The sequence below is a fragment of the Zosterops lateralis genome (assembly GCF_965231275.1).
Source record: "Zosterops lateralis genome assembly, chromosome: 3".
Classification (NCBI taxonomy): Eukaryota; Metazoa; Chordata; class Aves; order Passeriformes; family Zosteropidae; genus Zosterops; species Zosterops lateralis.
In genome coordinates, this window is record NC_139764.1 from 102,208,724 (window position 1) to 102,225,630 (window position 16,907).

At 37.4% G+C, this 16,907-nt stretch overlaps 1 protein-coding gene across 4 annotated transcripts in view; it reads right to left on the reverse strand.

The window, feature by feature from the left end:
* Positions 1–16,907, reverse strand: part of CYRIA (CYFIP related Rac1 interactor A) — a 53,806-nt gene that overhangs the window by 14,875 nt on the left and 22,024 nt on the right. Inside the window, exons 1-2 of one of the 4 annotated variants that reach the window (XM_083856465.1) lie at positions 5,420–5,518; positions 3,557–3,636 (exon numbers count right to left, since the gene is read on the reverse strand). The exons of 1 other annotated variant lie outside the window; for it this stretch is intronic. In XM_083856465.1, coding sequence (XP_083712591.1) covers positions 3,557–3,636; positions 5,420–5,424 — 85 coding nt within the window. In that variant the 5' untranslated portion in view covers positions 5,425–5,518. Of the gene's footprint in view, positions 1–3,556; positions 3,637–5,419; positions 5,525–16,907 lie in introns of those variants that run through there. 2 more of the 4 variants (XM_083856467.1, XM_083856466.1) reach the window with 2 other exon arrangements.

Here is a 16,907-nt window from a genome sequence, read left to right on the forward strand (position 1 = left end):
GATGGACACACAGCACCTCTCTGACAGAGCTGCAGTTTCTGGCTCAGGGCACTCCACAGCTCGGGAATTGAGTGCAACCTCCCGCAGGCTGGACCCGGATTATATCCCCAGCCTTGCTGCCTGTGCAACAAGGGTATTAATTAATAGCCTATTATGTGAAAAGTAGGCAGTTGCTCTGCTGCCAGACATGTTCTAATAATAAACCCTTTTAATCGTACATGAATAATAACTGAAAATTTCATGAACCTTTCTGGGGATGTGGGGGAATCCTAGAAAATAAGATTCTTGGAGGGATGAGAGGGATTTAACTAGGATCAAGTGAAATCCACCTAGCTAACACTAAAAAAAAAAAAAGAACCTGCTTACATTGAGGTTAGAAATGTCTTATAAAAAGTATTTGAGGAGAGAACCCATCCTCTGTAGGTGTCACTTAAGGACATCTCCAAGTAATCTGTAAGCATTAGTCTTTTTGATTGAAAATAAATTGTTGCACTAACTTTCAAGTTCTTTCCAAGAATTCATGTGGAATTATTTGCTTACTTTGCCTGAAAAAGGCAGCAGTGATTTGACCATAGCTTTTCTGCAAAAAAAAAATAGCAAGACTGTACAAAAAGAGCTGAAATACCCAGAATTCATTTACCTGCAACTAATTTAAATAAGGTCAACATTTAAAGTACAAAACAGTTCTTAAACTGACAAAATCCACTTTAAGAGAATTTGCTGTGAAATCCTGAAATCCACAGATGCTCAAGACTTGCCAAGCACGCACTTTTCCTAACATTATTTTCAAGCTGAGCGGTAAGAAGGAATTAAGGTAAAGTAAGTGGTATATAATCAAACCCAAGTGGTAGCAGCTTGATTAAAAATACTCCCATCAAGATCCAAGTGTAAAACAGTAATATAGTGCACTTTCTAAGAAGGATGAAATTATTTTTATTTAAACCTTTCAGAAGACCTTAAAAAAGAATAATTTGGCTGAATGCATTAAGTCTGCAATACCCCTCAAAGAAAAGGCCTTTCCACCTGCACAGAGAATGTTATTCTCCACACAGACCCATAGTAACTGCCCAACTCTAAAATGAGTACTGGGGAGCAAACAGAACTGCTTTTGCTATACAGCATTAACTGAAATTAATGCTGGATTCAAGTTTTTCTCAAATATGACCATGGAATCACAAAACTTGGTTTCCAGTTTGGATTGAAGAATAATGTTAGGTGTCAAAAAGAACTGCAACTGACAGTGTGGACACCTGCATGAAAGTAGGGGAAAAGAGATGATGGCAAACTTTTTTTTTTTTTTTGTAGCCAGCTAATGAAAAAGCCCACAGAAACTAAAAAGCAAGATGCTGATGCAAATAATGAATGCAGTAAACACATCAGCTCATCATCCTCCAAATGGCCAACTATAGTGACTTGTGTTCACCCATGAGCTTGAACTGACAGCTTAGGCCACAGAAAGCCACACATCCACCAAGCCCACACCAGATTCTGACCCATGTCCACTCACTCAGTGTCCTTTTCCACTGTATGATGGCCAATTACGTGAGACCAAAGCACAAAACCACAGCCCTTTTTCTGAGTCACATCCCTTTGAGCCAATTCAGATTTTCTGCCACTAAAAACCTCTGGGACAGTGCGTGGTGAGAAAAACTTTCAAACTTCCACTTACAAGCATGAAAGTCCCTGAAATTTGGAGCTGCCAGTTTTGTTCCTCTCCAGGTAGGTGTGCCTGACTAGTGTGTCCTAACCACTGGCACCTCCCGTGGGAGAGGGGACTTCATTCAGCTCTTGGCCACGTGCTTTTGGAAAGAAAAACAACCTTCACTGCCAAGGCAACAAATTCAGTATTTCCCTCTCTCACCAGGACTTCTACCAAGGCTCCTCACTGCCAGAGCACCTGTTTCCTGCCAAGCCTGCAGCCCGTGTCAGGAACACTTTCTTGCCAACAAAGACACAATGGGACTGATTAAACCTGTAAGCTCAGAGCAGCTGAAAGCTTTCACAGTAGCTTGGCAAAGCCACAGAGCACTGCCAAGGCCCTCAAAAGTTTGGTATAAAAAAATTAAGTGGTGGTTTGGATAGAAATTTGACATCCTGGGATGACAGTAAAATTTTCAAATTATAAAGACAGAGAAGAAGGGATACATGGCTTCTCCTAAAGCTAAATTTTACCTTTATGAACCTTTTTTTCATAATTTAAAACTGATTTTTCATAGTAAGGTAATTAAGCTCGAGATGAGAAGATTAAGGTATGTGCACAGTTCCAGTCATACATTCTAGCCCTCATCTAAGAAAGCATGTTTGAACAATTTCATCAGATTTAAATATGTATTTAAATGACTTTTTGAAGCAGTCCTTCTGAGTGTACACAGACATACACATTCATAGCATGTCAGTTACTTCTTTCAGAAAATAATTCAGGAATAAATTATTAAAGAACAAAACTATTTCAAGATGACAAAATATGTGTTTAATCACCTGAAGTGCTCTTTTAAACCATGCTACAAATGAAAGTATTTTAAAGACACTGGATTTTCTTGAAACTTTTTGGTTGGCTTTTTTTTTTTTTTAGAATAGAGGTATTAAGGGAGAAAATGTTACACACTGTCAGTGTTTCCAAAAAAGCACATTTCACATATGTAGTGAAGACAGATTAAACCCATATTAAAGGATTTGGTGACAGTGTCTAGAAGTACATACTGGGAAACTGTAGTCAGCAAAAGTGAAAACAGCTTTGAATTAAATATAGATGTGACAAGACAACTGGAATGGGAAACACTGTTCTGCAACTGAAAACCACGCAATTAAGAGAGATGCAATCAAGCACATACACTTTGACCATTTCTCTACTTTTTAGAAACTATAAACCCAGCTAAATCATCACCAAACCGAACAAAAATAGTTCCACCTCTACTGGGTTTTTTTCCCCATTTTTTTATTTCCAACATGCATTTCCATTCAAGGAAGAATCATAATTTTTGTTAACCCTGATTTGTTAAAGAAAGTTGAGGTTGAGTTCATTCATATGTAAGTTTAACAAGGCTTATAAATGCTTTGAATTTAATTCAAGATGAGGTTTGACTTGTGTATCTACCTCTCTATCCCTTTCTCTGCTCAGAATGAAGTAATTTTGTATGGTCTTATAAATATCAGAAAGCAATATTCTACTGAAGTGTAATTTGATTTGTTTGCAAATCCCTTTTGAATTGCTTTATGATGCATAAGCACATGCAGTTCATTAGGAAATAATAAGCAAAGAAGGCAAGCCAGGCAAGAAGCTTTGCTCACTTTCAAAGTCAAGGAAAAAATTTGGCCCCTGATCAAGCTCTGTGCAAGTGAGAACTTTTAAAAGATTTCCCATTTGGTTCCTGAAAAATAGAAAAGGAAGAGAAAAGGAGTCCTGAGTGAACAAATGATTTTAGAGACAAGGACTTGGACAGATTGGTTGTGCTGGAAAATACACACTGTAAGCAATCAGATTTTAAAAGTTTTCCCTCAGTTTGCTGCTAAATCAGGGAAAAGATTGTCTTATTGTCTTGAAATTGTTTCAACTTACTTTCAAAATCCAGGAAAAAATGTGGATAGTTTTCAATTTCCCTGGTAAGGACCTTAAGAAGATTACCCATCCCAGCAAACCTAGTAAATGCAACAAAATCATAAACAGTTATACATGTAAACTCAGAATACTACAGCTAAGAGCTTGACACAGTCTGCATCATATATTCAACATTTTGGCAAGTTCTGGACAATGAGAAACATTTTGATGGTAAATTTTGTGATACATATGCAGAAAGAGGAAGACTTCAGATAAATACAGAAATAATTCTCTTCAACAAATTGGAATTTAAACATCAGGATAACATCCCAGTGTATAAACAGATATTTATGAGTTTATTTACTTAGCAAGAGAAATAAACTTGGAGCTATCTCTGTTTATTAATTCTCTAAATTGCTGTACTCCAGATTACTGAATACCATTTCAAAGTAAAAATGGACATCTTACCACTCGTCTTAGATCTTCAGCAAAAATCCATGTAATTAAAAAAAACACCCTATTTGTTTCTAATCAGTAAGATTTTATAATATATTACTATAAAAATCTATGAAAAAGCTTTTTAGCTTTTAAAAGTGTATGTATGTATTAAAAAAAAAAAAAAGAGACAGTAAAAAGTGGAGCTTTGAACTCTATCATTTTATCTGTTATTCCTTTCTTTTATCATCTTGGAATTCTTTGCATTTCAAGTTACGAACAACTCCCAAAAGGAAAAGTGATCAGTTCTCAAAAAAGCAAGTTTCTACGGAAGATAAAAAGGAAAGAGATTTGAAGAAAGGTTTTTTGCCAGTACAGTCTTTAGGAAGATAAGTTATTCTAAAACTGTGTAAAAGTAGAGCTTTCTTGGTCAAACTTAAACTTTTTCTCAGAAGACAGAAAAATTAAACCATGAAAAGCACATATCAGGATAAAGAGATCTGCCTGGAGGGATGTAGAAAAATGTAATTTTAGATTTAAAACACAGATTGAAAACTGATTTTTGCCTCAAAGAGAAATATTCTCATTACTCTAAACCACGGCTCTTGGGGCTCTCACATCTGATGTTCATCTGTGATTCAGTTTAGTTCTTTTCTCACTTAAGAAATCAGACCACAAAAAATTATTCTAAGCATGTACATGGCTGATGTTCCACATGAGGAGACAAAGCTTTTTTCAAGTTTTCCCACAAGCATTACAGTAGGAAAAGTATCATCAACCCTAATTTCTATGTGCATATAAAGGATGTATTTCTACATCAGGAAAACCTAGGAAAGTAATGTGAGGCTTGGATATTTCAAAGCAGCCACACTCATACCATAAAATGATATAAATTTAATCTATAATCTGTTCAGAACATGCAGTTTCATGTAAACAAAGCTTTTGTTAAATAAATGGCTTTGTTTTGCATTAAATGCTTCAAAATTTTCTCTCCAGAACAAATCCAGTGAGCAGACTGTCAAGCCCTTCGTAATTAGCAACATCTTGCATATACAAAATTGAAACACAAAGAAACATTTTCCATTATTCATAGTTACATTCATTACATGCAGGAAAAATTATTTACACTTTTACTTTCAGAGCAAGATCAGCACCTTATAAACTTAGTCTGACTTTCTGATTAGCCTAGAAAGGAGAAAAACATGCAAACAGAGCAAAATAGATTTTATACAGTGTTAAAATTTATATCTTCAATAATTTAATATTTTCATCACACTGGTATAATAGATTTTATCAGCATCAGCTAGGAGAAACATGATAAAGTACACACACTTATTTTGTTTTTCATAACCTTGAAAAAAACAATTATATTATGTAATATTATCACAATCAAAATGACTGACTCAGCTTGGATGCTTCACTTTCAACTCTTTTTAAGCCGTATCTTACCTCATCGCCTTCAATCTTCAGAGAGTGCCCAAGCATTTCTTCTGCTGCCAAAGCTTGCACTGCATCCAGAACTGCTTTAGCTGATAGCATGCTTTGAACGGAGAGAAACCCTTTGTGCCAAAAACCTGAGGATACGCTCCCTCATTTGCACTGAGTAGCTTGAGGTCATGTGCCCAAGCTCTGCCTCTGATCCTTCTTAAACAAGTACAGCACATCTCGGCTTGGGAGATTTCAGAGCATTTTTCTGGAACTTTTCTTACATTTCCAAGCTTGTTTTTCACTGTATTCCCTCTCCTTCAATCCCTGTGTAGAAACTGATCCAGCTATTCAGGTCACAAGTAAGGAACAGAACCCTACCATAAACGTACATATACACGTGTTCATACAGGTGGCATTTTCCAGTGATCCTGAAGGCTCTGGTTTGACACCATCCATTGTCAAAGCACATCAACCCCCAAAATAGTAATATTTAACATCAGCATACAGAAAATATGGTTCAGGCAGCTACTAAACATGTTTTAGTTATTTTTTATATAATTTCTTTATGGTTTCCTAAAAATCAAAACTAAAAGCAACATCTGCTTCCAAGAAACTTTCAAAAGTAACTCATAATTTAACACTAAGTTTTAATTTCAAATTAAAAGGCCAACTTTCACCTTAAAGGAAGTGCTAATAAACACAAGTCTTTGCCTCCAACTGATTTATTTTATTCTGCATAGCCTTCTGCTTCCCAGTACTTGGCTCTTTTAAACTGTCTTTCCCCAAAAAACTCTAAATAACATATTCCAAACCTCAGGAACTGAAAGTCACCTCCAGGATAATTTTAATGAGATTTCAAAGTAACTAACAGCACACATTCTGAGCAGATCCATATATATACACATACTGTAGTTGCAAGAGAAACGTAACAGCTGATGTACAGAAGCAAATCATAAAGGTTTAAGTAGGAGCATAAAATTCTGTTTCACTCAACTGGAAAGCATTTTATTTTACTTACTGTAAAATCAGTTTAAATGTTGAACTAAGACTCAATGCATATATAAAAATATTGCTGACACTGCACCACTATGTGTTAGCAGATTCTCTTTAGTGTCTAAATCCCTTAAAATTCCAACTTTTAACTATGTTTTAAAAATTATGACACGTTGACAACAATGTTTGCATTTTATTTTTCCCTATTGTTTTCCAAACCATTAAACCTAACCCTAAGATATTACATAAGCATATAAAAAAACAGGCTTTAAGCTACTGTTGACATTTTAAACCTCATCGCCTAATTTTTGATGCTCAACATTTAATTAGTAGTACAGACATAAATAAACCACAAAGCAATGAACAGGAAGGTACATTTAGCATTTTGGATTTTATTTACCATTATCCAGTAGCATTTTTTAAAACTTGAGCTTTGAACAAAGTATCACAGGCTGCTTTTCCAACAAATAACTGTGTTCCTAAAATGTCACTGATTTAATTTCAACATTCTAGAGATATTACCTTGTATGGTAATTCCTTCCACCCCACTAAAGTAATCAGTTTATTTCTGAATTGTGATATATAAAGTACTATCCCCCAAAACAAATCAGAATTCCACCCTTCAAATCTGCCATGGATTTTACATACATACACTGAAAGTATACTAAAATATATTTATTATATACTTAAATCCACTTTTGAAAATTTAGGAAGTGTTCCCAAACTGGGTATTACTAACTGAACACTGAATATCATGTTACTCAATGCTTCTTTAAAATATTGGTTTACACACTGTTTTAAGCAACTACACAATTTTCAAGTGGGGAGTTTTGCACCACTTCCATGTAACAGCTACAGTACTATACAAGTTGCTTGAGAAGTACTGACTGACTTCTCTCATAGGACTAATTTAATCAGTACTAATTCAACACCATCAGCAGCACTGCAGTACACTGAAGATGCAACAGAGACAAAGCTTTAAAACTTTGTGTTAGTGAAAAAGGATGCATTCACCAGCTCAAGCCTTTGCAACTCATCACTGCTCCTTTGACAGATAATATTTCCTAAATCTGTCTACTCACATAAACATGGTCGGAAAGGCTTTTGTCAAAATGAGCTGGATCAGCAAATACCTACTGCTTAACCTCATTTAGATCATCCTAACGAAAGCAGGGCTCTGCATGTTTACATGAGCAGCTCCACTGGGAGTTTCAGGAGAAACAGAGGCTCCCAAGCTCAAGAGTGGCAATGGATGATTCAGAATGATAACTTCTAGTGGCACACCTAAGGCTGTTGAGACATGAGGCAAACAGTCCACAGTCTGAGGGAAATGTACTAAGCACACCAGCATCACTGAAGCACTGGAACTAACCTTACTGCATGAATAATTAATTGTGGTTTCAAAAAATACACCAGCATCTGAACAAACTCAAGATCTCTCAGATCAAAAGCATGATTCCAATCACTGTGATATTCACTCATACAGTTTGTTCAAGTGCTTGCAATAAAACAGCATAAGTGCAAGATGCAAAAAATGATCTTGGGGAATTGGCTGCTCAGGGCTTGCACAGGTGCACAGGGTACAAAACTGTAGTGGTGAATGGAGTTAGATCCAAACAGTGGCTGGACACACCAGTGGTGTTCCCCAGGGCTAAGTACTGGGGCCAGTCCCAGTTAATATATCTACCAGTGATCTGGACAAGATCTGTAGTCATGAGGCCACACTTCAAGTGCTGTGTCCAGTTCTGAGCCCCTCACTACAAGAAAGGTATTGAGGTGCTAGAGCATGTCCAGGGAAGGGCAATGGAGCTGGGGAGGGGTCTGGAGCACAAGTCTGATGAGGAGCAGCTGAGGGAGCTGGAGGTGTTTGGCCTGGAGAAAAGGAGGCTCAGGAGAGACCTTATCACTCTCTACAACCACCTGAAAGGAGGCTGTAGCCAGGTAGGGGTTGGTCTCTTTTCCAGGCAGCCGGGGATAGGATGAGAAGCCTCAAGCTGCACTGGTGGAGGCTCAGGTTGGACACCAGGAAGGATTTCTTCATGGTAAGAGTGGTTAAACACAGGAACAGACTGGACAGGGAGATGGGGGAGTCACCACCCCAGAAGCGTTCAAGAAACAACTGGACATGGCACTTAGTGCCACTCTCTGGTTGGCATGATGGTGTTCAATCAAAGGTTGGACTTTATAATCTTGGAGCTCTTTTCCAACCTAAATGATTCTGTGACTGAACTCTCATTCAGTTCACACATGACACCAAATTCGGCCGGAGTGTTGATCTGCTGGAGGGCAGGAGGGCTCTGCAGAGGGATCAGGACAGGCTGGACTAATGCTGAAGCCAATTGTATGAGGTTCAACAAGGCCAAGTGCCCGGCCCTGCCCCTGGGTCACAACAACCCTTGCAGTGCTACAGGCTGGGGAAGAGTGGCTGGGAAGTGGCCAAGAGCAAAAGGATCTGGAGGTGTCGGTCAACTGCAGCTGAATGTGAGGAAGGAGTGCCCAGGGGGTCAAGAAGGCCAGTGGCACCTGGCCTGGGTCAGCAATAGAGTGGCCAGCAGGACCACAGGGAAGTGGTAATGAGAAATAAAAGACAAGAGGAAATGGCCTCAAGTTGTGCCAGGGAGGTTTAGATGGAATATTAGGAAAAATTTCTTCTCTGAGAGGGCTGTCAAGTACTGGCATGTGCTGCCCAGGGAAGCAGGTAGGTCACCATTTCTGGAGGTTTTTAAAAGACTTGTAGATGTTGTGTTTAGGGACAGGGTGGATTTGGCAGGATCAGGTCAACAGCTGAACTCAATGAACTTGGAGATCTTTTCCAACCTAAATGATTCTATGTTTCTATTACTTCTTCCCATCAATTCCACAGTAGGTTTCTTTTAAATAATCTCTTAAATTTTCTTATAGTTGAGAGTATTTGCATGGATATAGTATTATTACTGTCTTCAGCTGTTTTACTGCTAAGTGTTTAAATCATATAAACTGCAGTTGCATTGATGAAGAAAAAAATATAACAACTGACTTTAATAATCTCAGTTGTGCAAATCCAGTTAGTTTTCAAAAATGGTATTATTTCTCTATGGACTTTATTTTAGAAATACATTAAAGAATGTATTGTAATACTAAGGAAAAAGTAAAAATAGTCATACTTTTGTGTTGAGGTGATAATTGCACAAACCCCCAAAGATATTAGATAATAAAGTATGTACAGTACTCTTTACAAAGGCACAGATAAAACAAAAACGTAATCCAATTTTTTTCAGAAGGCAAGTTATATTCATTTTCCAGAAAAAAGAAATTATCTCCAATGCTGGCCTTTAAACACTGTATTTATAAGGTTTTCATAATAGAAATTACATACATAAAGTGCACCAAGCGGCAACCTATACACAAGCAAAGAAAAATCAGTGCCACACATTCCTTTGGCAGGTGAAGTATAAACAGACAAAAAGAAAGCCCAACAAAACTCAAAGCCAGAAAACAGCTATAAAGAAGTGAAAAGTGCAATAAGAGAAAAAAGTTGCTCAAGGTAAAAGTAACTAAAGATAAAAGAATCGTTCCCTCTTTGAACAACCATTTTATTAAAATTCCTAGTTAAGGAACACTTCCAGCCAAGAGCTTTTGCTGTTAACTGATATGCAGATTGCAGGACACAATTAAAACCTACAAAAAAAAGTGACGCAAGTCAAAGGGAATTAATAAATGGGTTGTAATGACAAATATGTTTTCCAGTAATCACAAAATGTTTAAAGAGCTAGCCAACATTAGCATCTGTAGCCCCAAGGATTTCAGAGCTTGGCCTGTGGTTTCTTTAAAATTAAAAGGCAAAAAAAGAAAAAAAATTACCTTAGATGAACCTAAAACTTATCCAGCAGGGGGGATTTTTCTACATGCCAACCCTCACACCTGAATTTACTTTGAACAGAACTCCTGCATATTTTCAAAGTATATAGTGTCAGAGCAGCCATCATGAAGGAAAGAAAACCACACGGATTTTGATATCTGGTCATAATAAAAATCAAAACAAAACACAAACCAGACAAACAAACACCAAGAGAAATGTAGAATGAAATCAAATTAAGTAATTAGAGTAAAATTATATTTGAAGTTAAGAAAGCACTGTTGCATTTTGATCCCTCTGCCTGAGCATAGAGTAACCTAGCCTGAATATGGCCTTGCCTGCACAGATGCTTTACACAATCCAGAAACACAATTCCTCTGAACACAACAAATGGAGCCTCTATCAATTTTTGCCAGCAGTTCACTGGCAAAAACTAGACACCTTTAAAATATACAGGACAGGTTTGGCTAGTTTGAGTGTTTTTTCCTTCAAAATAAAACCACTGTATTTTGTTCCAAGTGGAGTTTGACTTAGTTCCTCCAAGATCTTGTAAGAGAGCCATACCATCATCCTCCTCTTACAAGTTTTCTTGTCCTCATCATCTCTCATCAAATTCGCAGTGAGAAAAGAAATAAACCATCTTAAAACACATCCAGTTTTGGAAACGTAATGATTTGAACATTTGAGAAGGTATCTGGTTTCAATATTTGTGAATATAATGAGTGAAAAATCTACACTAGATCAGATATGAATTAGAATCAGAAACAGGAGTTTTGGATGAAAAATCAGAAACAGAAAAAAAAATGTTCCTGGTCCTTTCTGCCTGTACATGACTGATGATCATTCAGTCTTCTGACTATGCCACACAAAGTATTTTTATTATATGCAAAGAAAATCCAACGCAAGTGTCTGAAAAATAAGATGAAAACCATAATGTTCTAGTTCTCTGGGCAACTATGGTAAAAACTTTCCTCAGTGATTGTATTTTCCAATTATTTCTTGTGTCAGTTGATAACAGGAGTAAGTCTTTGCATGCTAGCTTTCTTCTCTTTCTATTTTACTTCTCACTTTAATACATAAATGCTAAAACACCACATCTAATTTCAGTAAGTCAAACATAAATTCTACAGGGACTGGATTTCTTAGTGCATATTTCCTAGTGATCTGCTCTGAATGTGTCAGTATGTAGGATATAATGCATTTTGCCATTTTGTATTTATGGTTTGGAGGGTAATAATCTATAAGATATGGATCAGAAGCAGTCTTTACAAGTATGGTTTCCCAGGGAAGGGGAGATAAATTCAAGGACATCTTAAAATACTAAACAGGCAATTAATTCAATCAAAGATATTGACATTAGTGGAATTAAGACAGCTATGGCTGGAAATATTTACCAAGAGCTCAAGATTTGAGGAATTAAAGATGAAATGTGGATCTTTTCAGGGATTTGCTGCTTTTAGTTTAAAATTTTGTCATAGTGGTCTTATTTAATATCTCATTACAAAAATAAGAAAACTTGCTGACCCATTACAAGGCCCTTACAAGGTTGCTGAGGGAAATAGCAAGATTCCCACTAGAAAAAAAAATCAAAACCCACTGTAAATAAACTGGAGGACAATGTATACTTTAAAAATGCATTTAAAATTTCAGAAAAAGGTAAAAGAAAAACTTCTATGTGTGTCTGGGTGAGGAAAAAAAAAAGAATAGGTAACATCCCAAAAGAGATGAGTGAGAGACTGTGAGACCACGTAACCCAAGCATTTGTTTAAGAAGGTTCTGCTGAAGCTTGGAGGCATATGAGTAACAAAATGGGCCAAGAAGCTTCAGGAGGATTAATTAACCATGTATCTCTACAGGTTTCTGGAATAATGAACGTCCTTTCTAGAGGCTATTACTGAGTTCTATGGTAGTTATAGGAAGAATTAACTGAATATAAGGATAGAAACAGGAGAGGAGGTTACTAAACAAGGAGAAAACAGCAAATTAAACTGATTTCACAAAAGCAGTTTCAGTAATATCTCAGGTACCTGGAAGGACAGGTCTCTTGGAAAGTCGATTCAAGGGATAAGGGAGTGCAAGAAACTTAGCAGAAAAGAAAATACACAACAAGTTATTCTGATGGACAAGAGAGACAAAACAGAGGCTCAGAAATCAATACACCAAAGCACTAGAGATGAGGAGAGAAAAAATGTTATTTGCTACCATAAATTTGCTAGAACACTGAAAATCTGAAAAAGTAGCTGTCAGCAGTTTACAGGCAAAAAGAAAAAAAGACTATGGTACTTTTAAACCGTATCTCTTGTATAGATCTAGTTTTGCTCAATACTTTTAATTAGCAACAGGCAGAGAAAAAGAAAAAATACCCTTTTAAAATAAGTACTAAGCTAGAAGGGAATTAAAATATTCTGGAAAATAGATTCATAATTCAAAATACTTTAATAAACTGAAGATACCATCCAGAAGACATTCCATTAATACAAATGTAAATTATTCCACTCAATGATAAAACCAAATCAATCCCACAAATGTAGATAGACTGGTAAGCAGAAAGACCAAGGAAAAAATATTTAATCATTATACTGGACTATAAATTAAACATAAGTCATGTTGGAAAGTTGCTGAACTTTGGAATTTTTCAATGACTGCTCTCCCAGTCAAGTTAAGGGATGAGGAGACTGAATATTGAAGAATAAAAGGTGTTCTCCAAAACACTAGTCTAACCTGTAAGTATGCGGGAGTTACTGAAAAGTACAAATTTCAATAAAGCTCCTCCTTTTTTTCTTGATTAATTGTGTAATTTTTTTAATCCTTCTGATATTATTTTGTTTTGAAAGTGCACACACTTTCAAATTAAAGACTCAAATCATTAAGACATGCAGGGCAGGATGGGTGTGTGGCATTTTTCTGCAAAAGAGCCTACTTTGAAAATTGTGTTAATAGACAAGTACATTAGCCCTCTTAATGATGCAAACACAAAGAGATTCTTAATTTTGCATTGTGCCTAATACTTTAAGAAGCACATTCCCTAGTAAATCTATTTTCAAATAATGTGTTTTCCTTACACTGATTGGCAAACAAGCCTTGTGCCTCACCATGAGCTGCTAAAACCACTGCAACTTTTTTTGTATATTAACAATTCTGTCATTTGCCTAAAATGACAAACAGGGAACAACTACTATGGATGGTGCAGAATTAAAACCATCCTTTTAATTAAAAATTAGATTTCTTGTAAGTGCAAATGAAAATTGAAAGCATGTACTGACCCTGGCAGGCTCTGCAGTAATTAACTCCAATCACTCCTGGAAGCCATTCCTAGTATAGTAATGAAATTTGCACAGTAACTTTTTATTAAGACAATAAAATTGATGCATGGTAGTGACGCTATACCCTACTCCCACTTCCCTGTATGTATGTATTGCTGAGTGACCAGTGCGGATGGTGGCCAGTCCCAGACCCGTTTATGCCAGTTGGTTCCCCACCCTGGGAGGCGCACAGGCCTGCAGAGGCTCATTATCCCTTATCGATTATCCATTTTCCATGGAAAGCGGAGTGCGGACGGGACGGCGTGGGAGCGCCCCCTGCTGCCGCACGGCCGCCACCGCACCGCCCCGGGCTTTGGAACAGCTCCAGCGAGGGAGAGCGATCCACACCCCCCTGGGCAATGCACAGCCTCCCTGGGCGATCCACATCCTCCCCTGGGCAATCCACAGCCCCTCCGGGCAACACACAGCCCCTCTGGGCAATACACAGCCCCTCCGGGCAATCCACATCCTCCCCTGGGCGATCCACAGCCCCTCTGGGCGATCCAGAACTCCCCTGGCAATCCACAGCCCCTGTGGGCAATCCACAGCCTCCCTGGGCAAACCACAGCCTCCCTGGGCGATCCACAGCCCCTGCGGGCAATCCACAGCCTCCCCTGGGCGATCCACAGCTCCTCCGGGCAATCCACAGCTCCCGCACAGAGACGTTCTTCATCGCATTCAAGTAGAATGCCCTTGTACATCCGTTTCTTCCCATTGCATCTCTCCTGCTGCTGGGCACCACCGAGCAGAGCTGGGTCCATCATCTTGACACCCTCCCTTTTACACACATTGATGGGGTGGGTGTACTCCCACTTTTCTCCTCTCCAGGCTAAACAGCCGCAGCTCCCTCAGCCTTTCCTCACAGATGGGGTGCACCAGTTCCCTGACTGTCTCCACAGCCCAGCTTCCCACCTAAATAAAGGCCATGGAGCCCTCCCAGCAGCTGAAATCAGCCCAACAGTAACAACCTCCCTCTGCACCATCAGCCAGCATTTCTGCATGAGCTTCAGCTCCAGTGGATTAACTTTTCCTCTACCCTTACAGCTCAAACAAAACCCAAACCAACCCAGACAATATTATAATAAACACATTTCAGAACTAATACCAATATTAAAAACCAAATAATATTGCTTTCCCTTTCTTCATGCTGAAACTTAGAATTTAGCTTAAAAGTAACTGTGAGTACATCTGAAATTACCAGAAGTGTCACTTCACTCAAAGGTTGAAGAGCACTTGGGGGCTGCTCAGCTTGGCACAGTGAGATCCTGAGGCTGGGGAGGGCTCTCAGCAGGGCATCCCCACCTGGCACCTGCCATGTGCCACAGCAGCTCTGGCACCCTCAAATCTGGACAGAAACACTGGGTTTATTTACACTTTTTCAAGAAGTATGGATTAACATTTTACTTTAAAATTCAAGAAGCAGCCCAGAGTTCAGAATGAAGAAATGGTTTTGTAGTCTGATTAGCAGAGGTACACAGGATGAGATCTCTAATATTAAAATTCATTACCTGCTACCAAAAATGGAAGGCAGCAGTCACATCCAAGACCTTCTTAACTACTTTTGCTGAATCCCATTTCAAAGGCAATTCATGCCTTCTAGAACTAGGAACTATACAAAATACACTATATTTAGGTTTAAAGCAAAATTTAAAATTTTACTTTTGCATAACCTTGTTTTATTGTCACTTGTAACTAACTTGCCATCACACTTAGAGGTGACAGGTCATATCTGAAATAAAAACATCCTTGAAAAGGCACTATTCATTAGTTTCCAAGAAAATTTCAAATTATAAACAACTATTTAAATAGGGAATGTAAAAATATTTTAAAACTTCACTGAAATTTACTGAAGTCAAAAAAGGTTCAAAGAACAGAGTTTACAGATTAAAAAGAAATTAAAAGACTTAATCAATTCACATTTCAAAAATGCAAAAAAAATTCCATTAAAAAAGCCTTTAAATTGCAAAAAGGATGATATTCTTTTTGTATAGACTAGATTTTTTAAACACTAATATTAGGAAAAAATACTATATAGATGATAGTATTTATATAGATTTATTAAATAACATACCTTGTAGATTATGGTATATTGTATATATGGATTGATATCAGATAAAAGATAGATTTTTTTATACATTTACATTTTGTATCAAATACACCAAGTTATTATTACTACCATCCCAACTACTTAGTGGAAAAGAATCTTTATTAAAAATACATATTCAGGAAATGATAACTTTCAATGATGGTGGTAGAACAGACATTTGGTATCTATCTCACCTTTCTGATCTTCCAAAGGAGAATTAGAGAATCACAGAATATTTGGAGTTGGAAGGGACCCATGAGGATCATCGATTCCAACTCTGAATGAATGGCCCATGTGAGGATCAAACCCCCACCTCTGGCATTACCAGCACCCTGCTCTCACCCGCTATTTGAAGTCTGAAAAAGCCCAAATACAGCAGGGCCAATTCCACTCCCATTTGGGATACATCAAACAAAAGGCACTCACTACTTCCTTCAATTCAGATCTTGAACTATCAGCTTGTTCCAGGTCAGTGTTTGCCCAGTCACCAACCAAAAGAGCTTAAAGCATTGCCTAAACCACCAAAATTACCACCTTACTATCAATTAGTATTTCATTAACCTAAAGAATCAGTGCAAAGTGATAAAGACTGTTGTTTTCTGTTTCAAATCAAATTAAATATGCAAATAAGATCCTTATTTTCCTCAAAGTTCAAAATTCTGTAATAAGAATTCCTACATTTTAATAAATTTAATCAAAAAACTGAACTAGCTATAATAAACTTCTTAAAATGCACCTGATAGTTAAGTTTTTGAACACATGCTACAGTCAACATATTCCAGGCAGAAGGAAAACTCCAACATACAAATAAAGAGCTGTGTGGCACCTGATTTGGCTTTGGGACAGGCTGCAGTTAAGGCAGATATCCACTAAGTGGCATTAGCAACCCAAACACCTAATTCGGACAAAAAATAATCATAACACAGAACACTTTACCTCCTACAAACAAATCGACAGAAAACATTTCCTTTGAATGATTCATTTTATTCAGTTTTGTCATACGCTTTGGCACAATTCCAAACAGAATTATCAAATTACTTTCCAGATTAAGACATTTGCAAATATTTAGCAGGATGGTCAGATGAGAAATAAAACCACCATGACAAAACCTAATAAACAAAGCAACAAAAATATGGGAGCAATGTGAATCTAAATTAAGACACAAAACTACAGCAAGGTATTTTAAAAGTAATTGGAGTTTCAGAAGTGCTGTAAATCAACAAGTCTGCTGTGAAATGTAAAATTATAAAAGCCACAGCAAATGTCTGCTTGACATAAAACACTAAAAAAAAA